The sequence below is a fragment of the Phodopus roborovskii genome, unplaced genomic scaffold (assembly GCF_943737965.1).
Source record: "Phodopus roborovskii unplaced genomic scaffold, PHOROB, whole genome shotgun sequence".
Classification (NCBI taxonomy): Eukaryota; Metazoa; Chordata; class Mammalia; order Rodentia; family Cricetidae; genus Phodopus; species Phodopus roborovskii.
Genome location: NW_026126611.1, coordinates 2490029 through 2508507, shown reverse-complemented (window position 1 = coordinate 2508507; position 18479 = coordinate 2490029). Strand labels below are relative to the sequence as shown.

The 18479-nt window shown below is 50.7% G+C and overlaps 1 protein-coding gene across 2 annotated transcripts in view; it reads right to left on the bottom strand.

Annotated features, from left to right (window-relative positions):
* The window catches only part of Rps6ka2 (ribosomal protein S6 kinase A2), a 192696-nt gene that overhangs the window by 11144 nt on the left and 163073 nt on the right, over positions 1–18479 (bottom strand). For both annotated transcript variants that reach the window (XM_051205997.1, XM_051205998.1), the window contains 4 exons: positions 16938–17002; positions 10970–11072; positions 5046–5176; positions 3689–3814 (listed from right to left, as the gene is read on the bottom strand). In XM_051205997.1, the coding sequence (XP_051061954.1) occupies positions 3689–3814; positions 5046–5176; positions 10970–11072; positions 16938–17002 (425 nt within the window). The remainder of the gene's footprint in view (positions 1–3688; positions 3815–5045; positions 5177–10969; positions 11073–16937; positions 17003–18479) is intronic.

Sequence of the window (18479 nt, the reverse complement as noted above, 5' to 3'; positions counted from 1 at the left end):
TCCTGGGTGTGGCAGCCACATGCTGTGCTGTATTAAAAACAGGGTGACATACATACAAAAAGAGCCATCCAATTTCTGACAGAGAAGCCAAACACACACACACACACACACACCACACACCACACAACACATACACACACGCACTCACACACACATGCACTCACACACACTCACACACACACTCACACACACCACACACACACATACACACACACACTCACGCGCGCACACACACACACACACACACTGGAGAAACTGGCTGTCAAGACATGAAAGCAATGGGCCTCGATCCCTCTCACCCTGCACACAAATCAGAGACCTCAGTGATGGTGGTCCCCTCCTCCCACCGCGTGGGTCCTGGGAATGGAACTTAGGTCATCAAGCTCGGCAGCAGGGACCTTTATTTTTATCTGATCCCAACTATGGGCATTTAGTAACAACAGGTGTGCTGCCGAGGGGGTGTGGTCGCTGCCGCCTCCCCCAAAACTTCAGCCACCGGAGGGGTTGTCAGTAAAGAGGTGCACGCCTGGGCCAACGTGCACGTTCCGTTCCAAACGGCAGGGCAAGAGGAAAGGCCACCTGAAGGGCGTCCCTGCCAACCTCCGAGTTTCCATTATCCTACTTGTGTTGTAGATTCTGGCTCTGTGGTCAGTGAGGAGAGCTATCAGGGACACAATCATGCATAAGCCGCTGGCTTCCTGAAGGGGAAGCCATAGGCGGTGTGCTTGCTGTTGAAGGATTTTCTGACCGTTGAAGAAAGATGACCCGGGGTTGAAGTGCAGCCCTGGAGTGCTTCCCCCGTGATTGGTAACAGTGCATGAGCACAGACCTCCATCGTCTACCGCTCGGTCTGTCTCCACCACACACACACACACACACACACACACACACACACACACACACACACATTCACACACTGACACACACAGACACAACAAACTCACAACACTCATATACACACACACACAGAGACACACACAGAGACACACACTCACACACTCACAAGCACACACACAGACATTCACACACACAGACACACACACTCACAGACACACACATGCACACACACTCACACACAGCTTTCTTGAGTTCAGCGTTCTACAGAGAGGCTTACGTAGGCTCTGCTCACTGGAGCCGTGTGGACACAGAAGTTGATCAACTCTTGGATCTTCCGTCTTTGAAGGAAACCCAGGAAAGGTTCAAACCTCAGAGAAGTAGATTCACTGCTGCCCGCCATGGGAAGCTCGTGTGTGCCCTTAGGTCACATGTAGACACTTAACTGTGTCCTGCCAAGAAGCACTGGCTTACCATGGTCCTGGTCTGTCTGGGGTGGGGGGAGGGAGTTGAGCATTTTCCAAATTAGGACTCACTATACTCTCAGAAAGGACAAAGGAATCCTTGCATGTCTGCCACTTGGTTTGTCCAGGGAGTCTCAAGGCTTAGAATGACAAACAGGGAACTCCTGGCTCTTCGTTTACTGTCAGGTAGAGGGAGATACAACACCCAGAGAGAGAGGCAACACCCCGGCTTTTCTGGGGAGGAGGCTGTCACAGATTGCACAGGGTCAAACCTCACCAGGACCTTTGAGGACAGAGTCCTAACTCCCAGCAAAGCTGATTACAGTAGGGGGCTCCGCGTGACAGCTGGATGTGGGAGCAAACCACTGGCCCTGTCAATGGGGCTGAGTCAAGAGGCACAGAATTACCATGAAACAGCAGCGAGCTGTTTCTAGAAAAACACTGGAGCTGGCCACACAATGGGTGTGCTTTCCAGCGCTCTCTGGCAGCTCTGTTTGCTTCTAGGAGTGCTGCTGGCCTCGAGATAAACAATCCGAAGAACTTCTGTGAGAAACAACTCACAGAGAAATACTAAGAAGCCCACGCAAGCCACAGAGTACTGGGAAGTCCTCTGGGGTGAGGCAGGATACAGATCTTCTGTTAAACCTCCAGCCATACAGTCTAGACCTGTATCCGAGCCCTTGAGGGGACGGCCTGTGACACAGGCCGGTGACCCTGCTGTGTCTCTTAGCCCCTGCTTCCTCTGTATTCGCCTCAAGGCCACAGATGCCTGAGATGTTTGGCTGGTGTTTTTTGTTTTGTTTTGTTTTGCTAGGCTGCTAAATAGTTTTGCAACCTGATAAACCTGGGGTAGACGGCCTGTGAAGATGCATTTTCTCTTGAGAAATGTCCAGTGTCAAGAGACAGCAGTGGATGCGCAATACCCCATGCTCACTGCACCAAGCGGTCTTTTCAGAGCTGGGAAGACTCACAGTTGATGGAAAGTCTTGCTGGTCAGCCCCAACTCTCCCTAGACACTCTCTGAAGACTTGGGACAGTGCCACATGCCAAGCAGAGCCGTGTGGTTCCTGCCACGGTGACACAGGCTAAAACTTCGTCCCTCAAGACTCTGTGGGGTGTGTGTGTGTGTGTGCGCGCGTGTGCACACGTGCATGTGTGTGAACATGTGTGCGCACCTGTGGACGTCAGAGAACAACCTCAGGATTGAGTCCTCCCCTCCCATCTTCTCTGAAACACAGTCTTTTTCTTGGCCTGCCCAAGCAAGCCCGAGGCTTCCCTGTCTCTGCCCCCACCTCACCTGGGAACACTCAATGCAGATGCGTGCTCCACACCTGGGAACATTTAATACAGATGTGTGCTCCACACCTGGGAACATTTAATACAGATGTGTGCTCTACACCTGGGAACACTCAATACAGATGTGTGCACCACACCTGGGAACACTCGATACAGATATGTGTGCTCTACACCTGGGAACACTTGATACAGATGTGTGTTCCACACCTGGTTTTATATTGGCTGTGCAGATCTGAAGTCAGGCCCACACGCTTTGTAATGAGTGTTCTGCCCACTGAGCAACCTCTCCAGCCCTATGACTCTTGTCAAGAGTGGGTGGTGGAGGTTAGACCACCCCACAGTTGTGGAGAGAGAACACACAGTGTGTAATGCGTGGTGTGTGCATCTGTGTATGTTGGATGCTGACTTCAGAAGAAGGAAACTTTAGCTTTTACTAATTAGAAAACCCCAGACATTGGCATTTTGGGTCCCCAGGTTGAACATTTAACCTGTAGCAGTTACAGAGGTGAAAATTACTACCTAGAGGTTGCCAAATTGGATTACAGGTATCTATACTATATACAGGTTTTGGTGGTTGGAGTAAAGCGTTAGCTGTCTCCTTTATTCTCTATTTCTATTTATTTCAATTATTTTTTTTTCACAGCTGTATCTGTCCCCCTCCCCTTTCCTTCCTTTGATAAATGCTATGCTTGTTTGTTGGCCTGCTTCTTAGATACTTTGTGCCTAGGGCTATTATTCTTGGCACATTATACTTAGTTACTAAAGATGATTGGTTCCCTGTTGGACATAACTGAAATATTTATGATTTGAAAAGATTTTTTTGGGGGGGGGGTCCTTTGAGATTGAATCTTGCTACATAGCCCAAGCTCATCTGGAACACCCAGCTCTCCTACCTCAGTTTTCTGAGTGCTCTGGTTACAGTTGTATGTCACCACACCCAGCTTGCAAAATAATTTTTAAATAGGTGACCTCATGTCAAAATAAACTAAAACCCATCACACCAGAGCTCAGACACTGTGGATGGAGAGAGCCTGCTCAGCATCCGAGCTCCTGCTGGTGGTACTGGTCATCTAGGCCAGGGCTCCTTGCCTTACCTTCACAGCATACTCGGCATCGGTGGCTTTGTGTACGCACCGCTTGCACACGGAGTAGGAGCCCACCCCGATGTCCTCCTTGATCTCGTAACCATCAGTGAAGTGGATGTTGTTCCCATGCAGCTGCTGCAGAGAGGCCAAGACAGGGATGGTTAGCAGCCTTACACACAGTTGCACATGACTATAGACACAGACCCAGGGCACCCTGGGAACTCGTGAACTCGGGAAAACTACGAGTGCCTTGTCCAAAGCCACAGAGCTATGCATAGATGGTTCTAGAGCTCCTGTGGCCTACAACTTTTAATACTTAGCCACCTGGATAGTATGTGTCCATTGATCACTTGTTTTTCTTCCAAAGATGCATGGTAGTGAGAAACCATGGAATAAAGCCGTGGCAGTAAGAATCTGTGGCAGTAAGAATCTGTGGCAGTAAGAATCTGTGGCAGTGAGAATCCGTGGGGTAAAGCTGTGGCATGAGAATCCGTGGGGTAAAGCTGTGGCAGTGAGAATCAATGGTAATGAGAATCAGTGGAATAAAGCTGTGGCAGTGAGAACCCGTGGGGTAAAGCTGTGGCAGTGAGAATCTGTGGTAATGAGAATCCGTGGGGTAAAGCTGTGGCAGTGACAACCCGTGGGGTAAAGCTGTGGCAGTGAGAATCTGTGGTAATGAGAATCCGTGGAATAAAGCTGTGGCAGTGAGAACCCGTGGGGTAAAGCTGTGGCAGTGAGAATCTGTGGTAATGAGAATCCGTGGAATAAAGAGGCATGCACTTGTCTGGTTGCAGTGCTATCGCCAGAGTGAGTGTCCAGAAAAAGGACCAACCCATATGTTTAAGTCGCAGGCCAGTTCTGGCCCACGTGTATAGTCCCCACTTGCCCACCCCTGGGAACCAAAACCTCACGAACCACAGCCACAAGGGAGACAGATGCCAGGGAAATGCAATGCCACCTACTACACTGAATGATGACATCAAGTGCTCAAGTGAGCTTACTCCAAATCCTTCTGAGTTCTCTGAGTTCGAGTTACAGCCACAGAATGATGGAAGTGTAAATGACGTCCCCACTAACCTCCCAACGACACGGCACCCACAGCTCACACAGAAAAGACAGGGGCCGCTGTCACAGACACCCATGGTGGTCATCTCCTCAGACTTTTGTTTCCTCTTTAGAAATGAATGTATAATGGTTCTGATCACCAGGAAGATCACCATGGCAACACTCAGTAACATGTAGAGGTAGGGAGATGTCTACCATTGACCCACCATTAGCACCCAGCACTGAGCTGATAAAATTTAACAGGGTCTCCAAGGCCAGGCATCAAGGCTCTGACCTGAGCTCCTGGGACAACCAGACATACCTGCACAATTGGATGAATAGGGGCCTTGGGCATGTCTTGCTGTGAGGGCTCCTGGACCAGGCTGGAGGCCACGAAGCTGAATCCTCTGAACAGGTGATGGGCGTTTGCACTTGGGGGGACACCAGGGGAGTCTGTGGATGAGCAATGCATGGTTTACACTTCATGAGAGCCAAGTGAGCCAGGGCAAATACTTGTGTGCACATGTGTGCACGAGAACACATATGCAGCTGGCGTGTTGGAAAAGGTATGTACAAGTAGAGAGGTAGAAACACATGACACTTTCTCAGAGTCTGATTCAATTTGGCAAGCACGTCACACGGAAGTTTTCAGATAGTCACTGATGACATGTTTTTAGGTTACTAACTTTGGAAGTTACTAAATGTTCTTCAGCACAACCCACCACCCCTCCCTACTATAGATCATGGCCAAAAACAAAACAAAACAAACAAACAAACAAAAAACAAAGCAGCCAGAAGCTCTAGGAGGAGCAGAGGTCCCATGAGCCAACACCTCCTTTCTGGGCTAAGCAGATGCTGTCAGCCTAAAGATAACCAGAGAAAAGTCAAAGGTTTCCGCAGTCCACATTCACCTACATCCCCTATCTGTGCCCAAAGCCACACCCACAGCCACACAGACCCTTCCATAGCTGCACAGCTCTGTGCCGAGACTACCCGACCCTGTTCCTCAAGGACACGTGGGCAAAGTCACTCCTGCCCACAGTCCAGCAGATGAGTCAAAGGGGTGATGTTTCCAAGTCCCATGAGATCCGTTCAGAAGCATGTCTGCTATGATATGGTTCTCCTCCAGGCTCACCATTGGGTAAACAGGAAGACAAATGCCTGGCTGGGTGGGGGGGATATGTGACAGGCAAGAAGGAGCAGAGGAAGCCATCCTCATGGTCACCATGTCTGGAGATGTTCTGGTTATTAAACAGATGACAGTAAAGCTAAGGAATCCGTAAAAGTGAGAGCAGCCAGCCACACCTAGATTTGGCCAAAGGAAAGCAACCTCGGAGCTGAAGGAGGGAACTTGAATTGGCTTGTGGTCTTGGACAAGGAGGGATGGGGGATGGCCCCTGCATTTTCAAAGTCACATGTCCTCTGAAGAGCCAGCATGCATCTAGGAATTTAGTCCTCAGAATTATTTTCAAAAGCACAAGTGTAGAAAATGTTGTCTTTAGCATTATTTGTGACAGAGGGAAAAAAATTCACAGCCAACCTACATGCCACAACCACAATTAGTAACAGTCTGCCCACATCAGAATGCTTTACTGCTGGGTGGGGTATGTGTGAGCTTGTTTGTATGGAGACATCAATATCAAGTGTCTTCTTTGGTTTATCCTGATCCTTATTTAACCGCGATATCACCTAATTTTTTTTTTTTTTTTTTTTTTTTTTGGAGAAAGGGTAGCTCATCCAACTTGGAGTTTATTTTATTGAACGAGCTAGGCTGCTTGGCCACAGAACTCTGGGGACCTGTGTCTCCAGTTACTCAGTTCGGGAATTATAGATGCAGTGACATACCTAGCTTTAATTAATTAGTTAATTAATTGTTGTATACGTGCATGTGTGTGTGTGTACACACGCATGTGCATCTGTGAACAGGCATGTGTGTGGAGGTCAGAGGACAACTCTCAGGAGTCTGCTCCCTCCTTCTACCTTGTCTCTCTGTTTCGGCCATGCTGCATGTTCCAGGCTACCTGGCTGCCCTGCCTCAGCTTGAATGTGAAGTGTCTCCCACAGGCTCATGTGTTTGTAAACTTGATCCTTAGCTGGTCTACCTGGGAAAGCTATGGCACTTTGAGAGATGGAGTCCTGCTGGAGGAAGTACATCACAGGCTTTGGGGTTTTGTATCCTGACACCACCTGCTCTTCTCTCAACTTCCGGATTTGTTGCTGGAGTTTCTCTTGTCCCGCCAGGTCCTGCTACAGCTTCAGCCCCAAATAAACACACAAAGGCACTATATTAATCATGAAACTGTTGGCCAATGGCTAGGGCTTATTACTGGCTAGCTCTCTCTTAAGTATTAACCCATTTCTATTAATCTAAGTATTTCCATGTGGTCTTATCTTACCGGAGAAGGGTTGGGACCTGTTACTCCTTCCGCCCATACGTGGCGTCTCTGGAGGTGTGATCCTAACAGTTTGGAAGCTAAAAGCAGACAAAGGCAGCAGAAACCAAGTGTGGTGCTGTCCCCCTGCTGGACTGAGCTCCAGGAGGCTGAGCCAGGAAGGTCACAGGCTCAAGGCCAGCCTGGGCTACATAACTAGACCTGGCTCAAGCAATAACAGAAACAACAACAACAAAGCACGCACACACACACACACACACACACACAAAACAAAAATTAAAAAGGAAAAGAAACAAGGGAGGGGGTGGGTGGGAAAGGCGGACAGAAAAGAGATGCTGTGAAAAGATAAAAAACTTGGCCCCCTACAAGTGAAGACCGAGCTATGTAAACACCTAGTACATTTATATATTAGAAGTACATAAAATATATAATATGTAACAAAGTCCATAATATATTTAGGACACCCAAATAAATAATGTATTAGCTAATAATATTTAAAATGTAATATATAACCTAGTCCTTTTTTTTTCCCTATGTTTTTGGTTGTGAGCCTTTAACGGCTGAGCCATCTCTCCAGCCCTAGTTTTTTTTTTTTTCTTATAAATACATATGACGATTTTAAAATACACACTACATTAGACATCATACATACATACGCATACATATGTGAACAGGTAAACTGGTGTGTATTTGCACGTTCTGGAGTCATTTACCCCAGGAGGAGGAATTTCTGCCTTTCTACCCTCCCTAGGTCTTTACTTGATATGGAGACAACGGTGGGTAGGGATATAGGGAGGAGAGAGAATGTAGCTTTTGTTCCTTCATAGTCTACTTTGGCTACAGGGTTGTGAGGGCTGCTGCTTCATAGCCCAGGGGCAAGGCCAGTGAGCTGGGTGGGGGATGGGCCTCGGATCCCACACAGGGTGGACATACCCTACCATGTACTTTATTTACTGGGCAGAGATGACCCCCACCTTATGGGACAGGACGCTTCCTGGATACAGGTTCACCTTAAGAGCCCAGGGCAGAAAGGGAATAGACCCAAGATTGGCTGCCTCGCAAGACGCTCAGTCTCCCATGTAGACAGACACTCATGTGACCTGAATTAATGTGACCGAGGCCGACTGCCTGGAAACAAACTCTAAACTCCAGAGGTGCTAGACTTGGGAGGCTTAATTAAAAGGCAAGGCACGGCAGCAATGCTTTTAGGACGAGAAGTTATGCACAGCGAGACGACCAATGGCAGCGTGGAGTTTAATGTAGACTGGGCTCTCACTCAGCCTGGGCCCTGGGGATGGATGGGCTCCTGCTCTGTCAAGACACGGGATCCTGGCTTCCAGGTCTCGTTTCTTGCCTTCTCTTAACATTAAGAGACTGGACGAGAGGAAAAAGACTTAACAGTGGGTATGTCAGTCTCAGGGACTCAGGCTTAGGGTTAGGAATTTGGGCTGTTTTAGGAATTCACTGAACCTGGCAGTGCTGAGGGCATAGACCAGGGTCTGTTTAGGGCGCACTGGGTGTGTATGCCCATACTCGTGTGTAGGGAACAGGTCACATTAACTTGAACTCATGCATCCTTTGGTGGTCAGATCGAGTCAGCAATATTTTCTAGACAACGGAGATGCCGGTATCTCTGTGCATAGACGGAAGCCGTCAGCGGGAACCCAAGGATGGTCCGTCTGCTGCAGTGCGATGAGGTCTTTATAAGAAGAACCCTGAGGGACTGACATTTGATTTTTGAGGCTGGATGTGAGCAGATGGCAGACAGTAGGAATGGAATTCAGGATGCTTCGCACTCAGTCAAGAGGGGCCGAAAGCCAGCACAGTACACACAAAAGAGCAAAATTGCAAGTTAAACTTAAAAAAAAAAAAAAAAAAAAAAAAAAAAGTAAACTTGCAAAAGCAGTGATAAGCATCTGTCCTGGGGAAAGGTTTTCAAACCTTAGACGGCACACTCCACTGAGCAGCCGACGTGTGATCAGGAAGCAGAAGCTCCCTTGTGGCTTCATGCTAATCCTACCACAGGAAGTACCCTCCGTGTTTCCAGGCTGTTTCGGATCACACCACTGTGGCTGCTCTTTAACTTAGTGGTCTACTTGGCTCCCCTGCTGGGAAAATCAGGGTGACTTCTCTGTATCTTTATCACTCACTCCATTACTGCCACCCCCAAGGCAAGCTGCTTGGTGATGTCTATTAACTTAGTATCTGCACAAATCACAGTACTAAGGAATGACACGAGCCAGTGCTAGACACAGGGTTGAATGCCCATGTCCGCTGTGTTTTCCTTGGGCTAATATTAAGATAAGACATCATTTCTGTATGCACGGAAGGCTTAGGGGGCTTACTTAAGGCCACACCAAACAGCTAGGCTGGAGTTTAAATTACAAAGGAAATGCAGAGAGCTCACACAGTGGATGCCTGGAGCTGCTGGCCTTAGCGGCTCTGCTCCATCCATCCGTGGAGCATTTTAAACATGTAGTACCACAGGACAGACTCGTGACTAATGTTGCCCTTCCCAGTGAGGACTCTGCCGTCCCCAAGGTCTGGGCAGAGTGAATTTCCCATCTGCTTTCGTGTTTGCTCACTTTTGGGTCGGGCGCAGGAGGACTGGTGAGCCGCTCAGGTGGCCTCCGGGGCTCTGACCTCCTGACCTCAGGAGAGGAACGGGCATGCTCCTCTGTGCCCTGGCCCACACTGTCGTGGGACTGACCGATTGGCAGCATAAGAAACAAGCAGCATTGGAGGGCAGTCCTTCCCCAGCCTTACTGTGGTCTTCCCTAGGGAGGAGCAGGACCAAGAGGCCAGAGAGAGCCATCTGTGGTGCTGCACTGGAGAAAGGCATTGCTCCAGGGAAACAGGGTGGATTCTCTATTCCCCTTTCCCCCATCTTGTTTTGTGGTTAGTTTCCAACAACCTTGCACCATTCCCCGTTTGGAAGCAGTGAGAAGTCCCAAAGAGTCTCTGCACAGCCACCAGCAGCTCCCACAACGGCAGGCTGAACTTGCTCTCTGAGTGTGCAAGGGGGTTTAGCAGCTGCTCCGTATGCCATCACCCCGTCACGGCAGTGGCTCCCACTGCCCTGCCCATGGTCAGCTGTGTTTGCAGTCAGGGTCTTCATGGGAGAGGTCAAGATTAAATGAGGTCAGGGAGTGAGTAGGCCCTACCCTCACAGGTCCTCCTAACAAGAACAGGGTGGAGCACAGCCTTCCCCAGCCTTTCCGCTCAGGGAGGGAAGGCCACCAGAGGACACAGAAGCCCTACCAGGAACAGACCCTGCCAGCAGCCTGACCTTGAACCCAGCCTCCAGCGCTGTGCCACAACGCACACCACTTGTTAAGTCACCCTCCAGCGCCACCCTGTCATGGTAGTCTGAGACGACTAATCACGTAAAACCGCAAACCAGAATGCTAACGTTTAAGAGAGCCGGCCAGCTATGAGAGGACCACACGGACCCCAGGGATCTCACACACCAGGAAGCCCAGTTTCTGTGCTGGGCTTTAGTTGCTCTGCATCCATCAAATAGGCCCCCAGCCGTCACAGAAGTCATACATTTAGTCCATAAGCTCGCAGACCTAAAGACAGCCTCTTCCTCCCACAGACCACTGATGTGAACCACCTGTTTCTTCTCTATGTCTTGCCCGTGTGTCCCTGGGAAAGACTGTCACTGTCCAGCGTCTCACAGCAAAAGAGGGGGCCCACACAGAGTGTCACACGAGGAATAGTGAGACCTGGTTCTGCCATTGACAGCTTACTGCTAAGCAGAGACATCCAGAAGAGCACAGAGTGGGTTAAAGGTTACCCCCTAAGGGAGCCTCCTTCACACAGGCTCTCGCAGAGACCGGATCAGACCAACCTGTGGGTGTCCTTGCAGTGAACTCGGGGTCGAAGTGGAAGGTGTCCTCAGGCCTGCCCACTGCAGGCTTGAAGGGCGGCTTGATCTCCTTGCGGTACAGCTTCTGTAGGGAGAACGGGATATATTGAGAGCAGGCTACAGACAGCAGGGACCAGAGGCCACAAGCGGCCCCCACACTTCCAAGATGTACGAGGAGGCGCAATGCAGACTGTACGCGTTAGCTATGTAACTGTATTTATGTAGCACCATATCTCACCGTGTGTGCTACACGGAGGGCCGTATATGTAGTATGGAAATTACACGTTAGATGTGAACTACAAAAGGTATAGCTTGGGGTTTTAAAGGTTTGACATTTGCTGAATGCCTTTCAGTTAGTGCACTGGTTTTCTACAGGATTTTTTTTTTTTTTTTTTTAATCTCCAAGAAAGCATTAGAGGCTGGCCATACACTGTGGGATCGTCACCGTGGAGCCCTCTCTGGGAACCGTGAAAACAGAGGCCCAGAGAAACCCTTGCTCACACAGCTCTTCCCACGGCTGTGGCAAAAACACACACAAGTCCAGGGGTCCATCTCAGATCTGCTGCAGAAACTGCTTTCCAACCCAAAGCATGCTTTTCCGTCCTCCATGGAGACGATAGCGCATGAGGTGATTTAAGGACACTGCGCACACAGTTGGGATCTGGCAAGGTACCTGTGCTGGACCCTGGATGGTGAGGAGCCAAGGGCACCAAGGGGCAGAGACAGGCAAGAAGGGATGTGGCGGGTAATTCATGCCCACCCTGAGGGAGGGGGAGGCAGCCGGGATCTCCCGGTCCGCCTCATCCATTTTAATAATCTCATTTGTCTCTCCGGTGTCAAGATGACATCAGCTTCAGCACTGACAAGGAGACAGATTTCATGTTACACAGGTGCTGAGGATGCTGAGCAGGGACATCAGGGCCTACACACACCGCAGAGGCCGTGTGGAAAGTCAGCAAAGGGCACAGAGCACAAAGCAAACACGGAGGCGGCCAAGGGCACAGGGAGCTGGCTCTACCTTGGGGGTCACAGACCCTAGCATCTGCTCCCCACTGTACAGTCTTGGCTGTAGGCACTTGTGAAATTCATCTGCCCCGATGAGCGAGGGGCACAGATGTGCCCTTCCTGACTCGGCAATGCGGGGCATGCCAGCACCGAACTAGGAAGCACAGGGAGATGGGGAGGAGGAAATGATGCCCAGGGCCCAGGGGGTGGGCGGTGCCACAGTCAGGGGAAGAGCACAACCTCTCCCCTACAGCAAAGCTGTCTAGATCTACAGAGTCCCCAAAGGGAAGGCACTGTGGTCACAGCCCTCACGGGGACTTTGAGGGGGGTGAGCTCTCCTGGTGCATTCACCACGGAGTGGGGGCACAGGACGAAAACCCAGCGACAAAACACTGGACGCAACACACATGCAGTGAACGGCCGTGTGTCCCCCCCACCCCCTCCAACCAGTGGGCAGGACAGCTACGGCCACCAAGCCTGTTTCCCTTCAGAGCCCTTCCCACCTCACAGCAAAACCGATGATGTGCTGGGCTGGAAATGTAAAAAGTACCACAAGCACGTAAGTAGTTAACGGCCATGGGGCTTCGCACAGTGAACCTCCACCCTGCCACCCTGGGGCTGAAATGGGTGAGGTGTTTTCTCGCTCTTTCGGAGAGCCATTTCACCATGGGCCTGCTTGCTAGGAGCTGGCTGGCTGGGCCCCAGGGTGGACTGGCTTGCTTAGCCTGTGAGGTCACCGTTTATGTTTATTTTGGGTTTGGGCTAATCCTGAGTTCTCAGCATCACTTCAGCCACCAGGAGGAAAAGTAAACAGAGCTTACATTTGCCAGCTCCACCATCCTCTGCACGAGCTTCCTGCTCTATAATTAACTTGTAATTTTTCACTTAGCTAGGCAAGCAGCATGGGTGTTTGGAGGGCAGACCCCAGAACTGGCACACTAATGTGCTGGGAGCAGAGGGCGATCGGAAAGGCAGGGAACCACAGAGACCTGCCACCCTCCACCTGCTTCAGCTGACACTGGTGACACTCACTGCTAGGGTAGACGACACTCTCTGTGCCCACAGGTCACCAAACCCCCAGGGGCCCTCTGGTGGATGACAGGCATTTACTTAAAGAACAGAAACGTAGAAATATATGCTGGCGATTTTGGGGTCACAGGAGGCAACAGAAAGCAAAATAGGCTGATGTTTTCTGGGCTGTATCCTTAGGCTGTCCCTGGACAGGGTCCACAGGCAGGAATCTGATGCCAGCAAATGTCTCCTCCTTTGTCGATACTGAATGCCCACACTGCCAAGGGACATGGAAGGGATCCCCTGGTGAGAAGAGTCCTGGGGAACACGGGGCTTCAGTGGTGTACTAAAGAAGAGATACAGGACAGTGCAGAACAAAGCAAAGCCCAACGGCCTGGGGCGTGTGTGTGTGTGTGTGTGCGCGCACGCGCGCGTGTGCGTGCATGTGTGTATGCACGCACGCACGCGCACGGTGGAGTCCTGCTGTGGCCACACAAGGGTGACACCTGGACCACTTGTGAGGGGAAGGACAGCTGAGACAGAGGGCTAGGTCAGATCAGACCAGCAAGGCCTCACATTGACTATCAAGGCCTCTAGAGCCCATACACGGTTCTTTCAGAACTGTTTAGCCCCGTGTTCTTAGCTGGGCCCCTTCCTTCCTTCCTTCCTTTCTTCCTTCCTTCCTCGACTCCCTCTCCTGGTTACCTCCTGCTCACCATCTCCCTGTTTGTTTTCTCTGAACTGGATACTCACACACTACTGCTATGGCTAAACAGCTTGCCTCATGGCACACCTGTCCACCCTCTAGGACAGGGTTCCATGCTATCACCATGCTGTAGGCATACCTCACTTCTACTGCACCCAGGCATGCTAAAACATGGCTTATGGTAGGTAAGTTAGCATGACAGCAGGTTTCTGGGCTCCTCTACCATGCAGGACTATTTATTAGAGCCACAGATGAAAGAAGGTTGCCATCACCCCAGACTCTGCGGGTACTGTCTCGTAAGGACAGGGTGAGAATAAACATATGTGGCCCTAGTGACCCCAAAGGGCCTCTTTTAAAGCCAAACAAAATAAATGCAAACGCCAAAAGAAGCAAATGACAACAATTCCCCACATTATTCTAGCCTGGATTAATTTCAAATGATACAGAAGGGCCCCTCCTTAGAACATGAGTTCAGTGTCTATGTTTGCATCGAAGGGACATCGTTCTCCAACGACAGAAAGGCCATGGCAGGCTCTGAGCCTGGTGTAGTCTATGGAATGCACATGGCTGCAGAAGGGACCCCACAGACCTAGCTTTCTATAGCACACACTAGCTCAGCCTTGCCCCAGTGTGATGGTTTAATTGTCAAGCTGATACAACCTAGAAGAACCTGAGAAGTTTCAATGAGGGACTGTCTGCCTGGGGCTGGCCTATGGGCACACCTGTGGAAGATTGTCCTAATCACCTTAATTGATGTGGAAAGCTCATCAATTAAGCCCTTTGTAGGTGGCATCATTCCCTAGTCAGGCAGTCCTGAACTCTGTTAGGAGTTGAGAAACAGCTGTTCCCAAGGAGCATGCCTGCATTCTTTCTGTATGCTCTTGACTAGATACAATGTAATCAATTGTTTCAAGTTCCTGCTGTCTCAACTTCCCAGCCATAGATAATGGGCTGTAACCTAGAACTAGATACAATGTAATCAACTGTTTCAAGTTCCTGCTGCCTTGACTTCCTAGAGATAATGAATCGGCTGTAACCTATTAGATACAATGTAATCAACTATTTCATGTTCCTGCTGCCTCTACTTCCTAGCGATAATGGGCTGTAACCTATAAGGAGAAGCAAACCCCTGACTTCTGCAGGTTGTGTTTTGTCCGATTATTTTGCCGTAACAACAGCAATAGAACAAGAACTCTGGGTTCCAGACCCATCTACAGCTCAAATCCTAGAAACCCCAATACTCACACACCCCTGTGGCCACTGCCTGCTCCAGGATGTCCTTAGATTGACATTCAACAAAGTTCCTTCTCAGCCAGGTCCTCTGACCAGGTGCTACCTATGGGTCACCACCTGTGGGTATGGCTGAGGATTTCTCTTCCTCTCCAGGTACAGGCACTAGAACTCAAGCTGTTTCTACCCCAGCAACTTCCTGACCCCCTCCCTGATCCAGCAACTCCCTCCCCATTCCCTGGCAGGGTTTTGGAAGGACAGAAGTATACAAGGGAATGTGTGTGTGTGTGAGTGTGTGTGTGTGTGTGTGCTCCTTCACAGGCACCATCCTGGCCTGAGAGAGACTTCTGGGATCTCATGCTGCTCCTGACTCATCATCGGTGGCTCTTATTCCCCCTTCCCCTCCCCCCTCCCTTCTCCACACCACCTCACTCTCTCAAAGGCATCTTTGTGAAGCTTCCCATGGCCTGTTTAGAGGCCTGGGTCAAACCTTATGAGTCAGAGGTCCTGACTTCCCTTAGCTCACATTTAAGACAAGAGACAGAAAGGGACACTCATCACAAACCAGGGACACCATGTGACATCTTCAAAACTGGTGGGGCATGGGAGCAGAGGAGCAAGGCTGGGTCAGGGGGACAAGGCAGGTCTCCTATGGTGACCCTGAAGAGAGGACTGAGAGGAGGGGGCGGAGCAAGGGGCTTGGGAAATACAGGTCCAGGAAGATGTGAAGAGTGAAGCAGGTGGATTAGGGCAGGATTCCACGTTCCCACTTCCGTCTTCCCAGCCTGCTTGTATGCAGCAAAACTTGTGACACAGCACTGGGTCATTTGTTCACAGCCTCTCTCCCAGTGAGATGAATGTGGTTATCCGCAGCCTGGGAAGAACCTGAGACAAAGAGCCTCAACGTGCATGCTCAAATCAATTAACAGGAATGGTACATTGGCAGGGGAAAACCAATGTATGTCCCCTACCATGGAGAGGAGTTGCCACCCCAACGGCCTGTCTTTCTCACCCCATATGCTACGCTGCACTAATCATCCCTCAGGATGAAGTCTGTCTTGGAGCCAGTCTCCACAGACGGTGTCTCCTCGGGGCCCTCAGGCTTAGCCACAGTGGGCGATGAGGAGCCTGTCCATGGACCAAGCAGGATGTTCGGCAAGGTCCTGTCCTCTTTGGCTTCAGGGAGTGGGCAGTCTGATTTTTTTTTCCCTGAGCAGCTTCTGGGAGATGCAGGCACCCTGACAATACACCTGCTTCTCTTTGGCTTGGCCTGGTGGAAGAAACCTCATTTAAACAAGTTCTGTAATGAGAACTGTAAAGCCAGCACTCAGAAACACGCCGATCTGGAGTCTGGGTGGGACTCAGGGAACAAGAGAGCAGAGCTCCTGTGCACACCATCTTATCCCTGTGGTTCTAGTGTGTTCTCTGAGAGATGGCAGAGAAGGGGGTAGGCAGAGTAGAAAGTAAGCTTCATGTGTAACGAAAATCTTGAGTTTGCTCTTTTTTTTTTTGTAATGCTGGGGATGGAGCCCAGGGCCTCACAAGTGCACGGCCACTGAGCTACACCCAGACTAATGTTTCAATATTCTGCTACAAATTCCTCTGGGGTTAACTTCAGCTCTGGAAATGAAATCCCCACGTGTGATGGCCTGGGTATTGAGAGGCATGTCCCCCCATGGGAGAGGGGGACAGCCCGAAGGCTGTCGTATGCATTTCACCCCACACAAGCCTTCCACCCCAGCAGAAGCTAGCATTAGCATGGCTAGGGCAGGTGCCAGAGGATGGACGCTGTGGGCTCAATGGGCAGGGCACCTCTCTGGGAAACCAGCCCCGCTGAGGGTCGCGAGCATGCTCACCCACAGGCTGACGAACAGTCTGTGTATGTCGCAGACTCTTAGTGCAGACAGAGAGGACATGTGCACCAAACAACTGCAGTATTCCCTCCACCCTCCCTTTGACATGTGTCGTGTACAGTGGAACCCTCTGCGGGCCACTTACATTCCAGTCCACGGTGGCAAAGAAAGGGTGACGCTTAATTTCCTCCACGCCATCAATGCCGGCACCTGTCACAACAGAACAGAGAGCATGTGTGAGTGCAAGTCCAAGGCCACGTGTTATCTCCGACTGCTACGTGACAGGCGACAGACAAGAGAGCTCTCAGCAGGGCAAGCTCTGGCTTGGGCTTCCTGAGAGATGAAACTGACACACTTGCCCATGGCCTCCGTGTGACTCCAAGGCTGTGACAGGGCTGAAGCCAGCAGCTGAAGTGGTAAAGGAAAAGTGTAGGCTCCAGATTCCCTGCTCCAGGTATTATGCCAGGATGCCCAGAGAGGAGCAGGTGGCTGTCATAGTCAAAAGCCATGATTGCAACTCTCAGAACGCAGCATCAAGCCAGATTCCAGGACTGGACAAGGCACGACAGAGCCAGAGAGTACTTGTCGAGTGTCTGGCCAGGCTGCGGTGGCGTTCGCCAGGGGAAGGGAGAATCTCAAGAAAGGAAAAGGAGATTGGGAGTACTGAAGCGTGGAGCCTCGCCCGGTGTTCCCTCTACCACGTCCAACCCTTGCATAACTTAGGTCACTGTCACTCGGAGACGCTCTGTGGTTCTCTGTCTGATTCGCTCATCCATCGCGTCTACCTGACCTCTCCCCTTGCTTTGTTTATATCAAGATCCCAAGCTGTGTACTGGACAGGAGCAGGGATTGGCAGGCGACGGGGGATGTCAGAGGCTGTGAGATCATTCTGGATGTTTCTCAACACCAGAGCAGGAATGTGCTCATCAACTGTGAACACCCCACATCCACCCGGTGTGAACCTGAGAGGAGACTGTGGGGGAGGGGCTGTGTGCTTCCCTTCAATTCTTTAAACTTACACTGCTCTAAATAAGGTGAATTAATTAAAAAGCAAAGCTCTGAGGATTGCAGGCAGGCAAGGAGCCCAGGCTCTGCTATCATGAGTCGAGCAGGGCTAGCCTCAGCCAGCTGGAAACTGGATCAAGGGCATCTTGTCAGTTCCTGTCCCAGGGGTGGGAAATGAATGACCGCCACCACCGCCACCAGCAGCAGCAGCGGCGGCAGCAGCAAATACTGTAGCCCAACCTCTGGTGAGACAGAGACAGAGAGCATCCAGAAGCATCCTTGGGACGGGAACCTGCTGGCGTTCATCTGTCTCTGTTATAAGTTATTTCTTCCTGAGTAAACATCTATTCAGCCTATCTGTTTTTCTGATCTTTAGTATTCCACAGTAAACCTTCTCCTGGCTCTAAGGCCTAATGGCTCCTGAGTCCACCGTGACTCGGCTCCTGGAGCTCTAGAGAATGCTTCTGCTCCTGGAGCCCTAGAGGATGCTTCTCCTCCTCCTTCCCAAGGCACCTCTTAGCAGGGCACCATGAAGGGTAGCACAAGGCCATCTTGAGGTGCCATGGTGACCTGTCCTCTGTGAAATCAAGACTGTAGTCTCTGCGGGTAGAGGCGTGAGCATCCATCCCATGGGTCATGCTGACCCTCTGGTCCTCTGCTCTGATCATCTCCCACCTCTCAG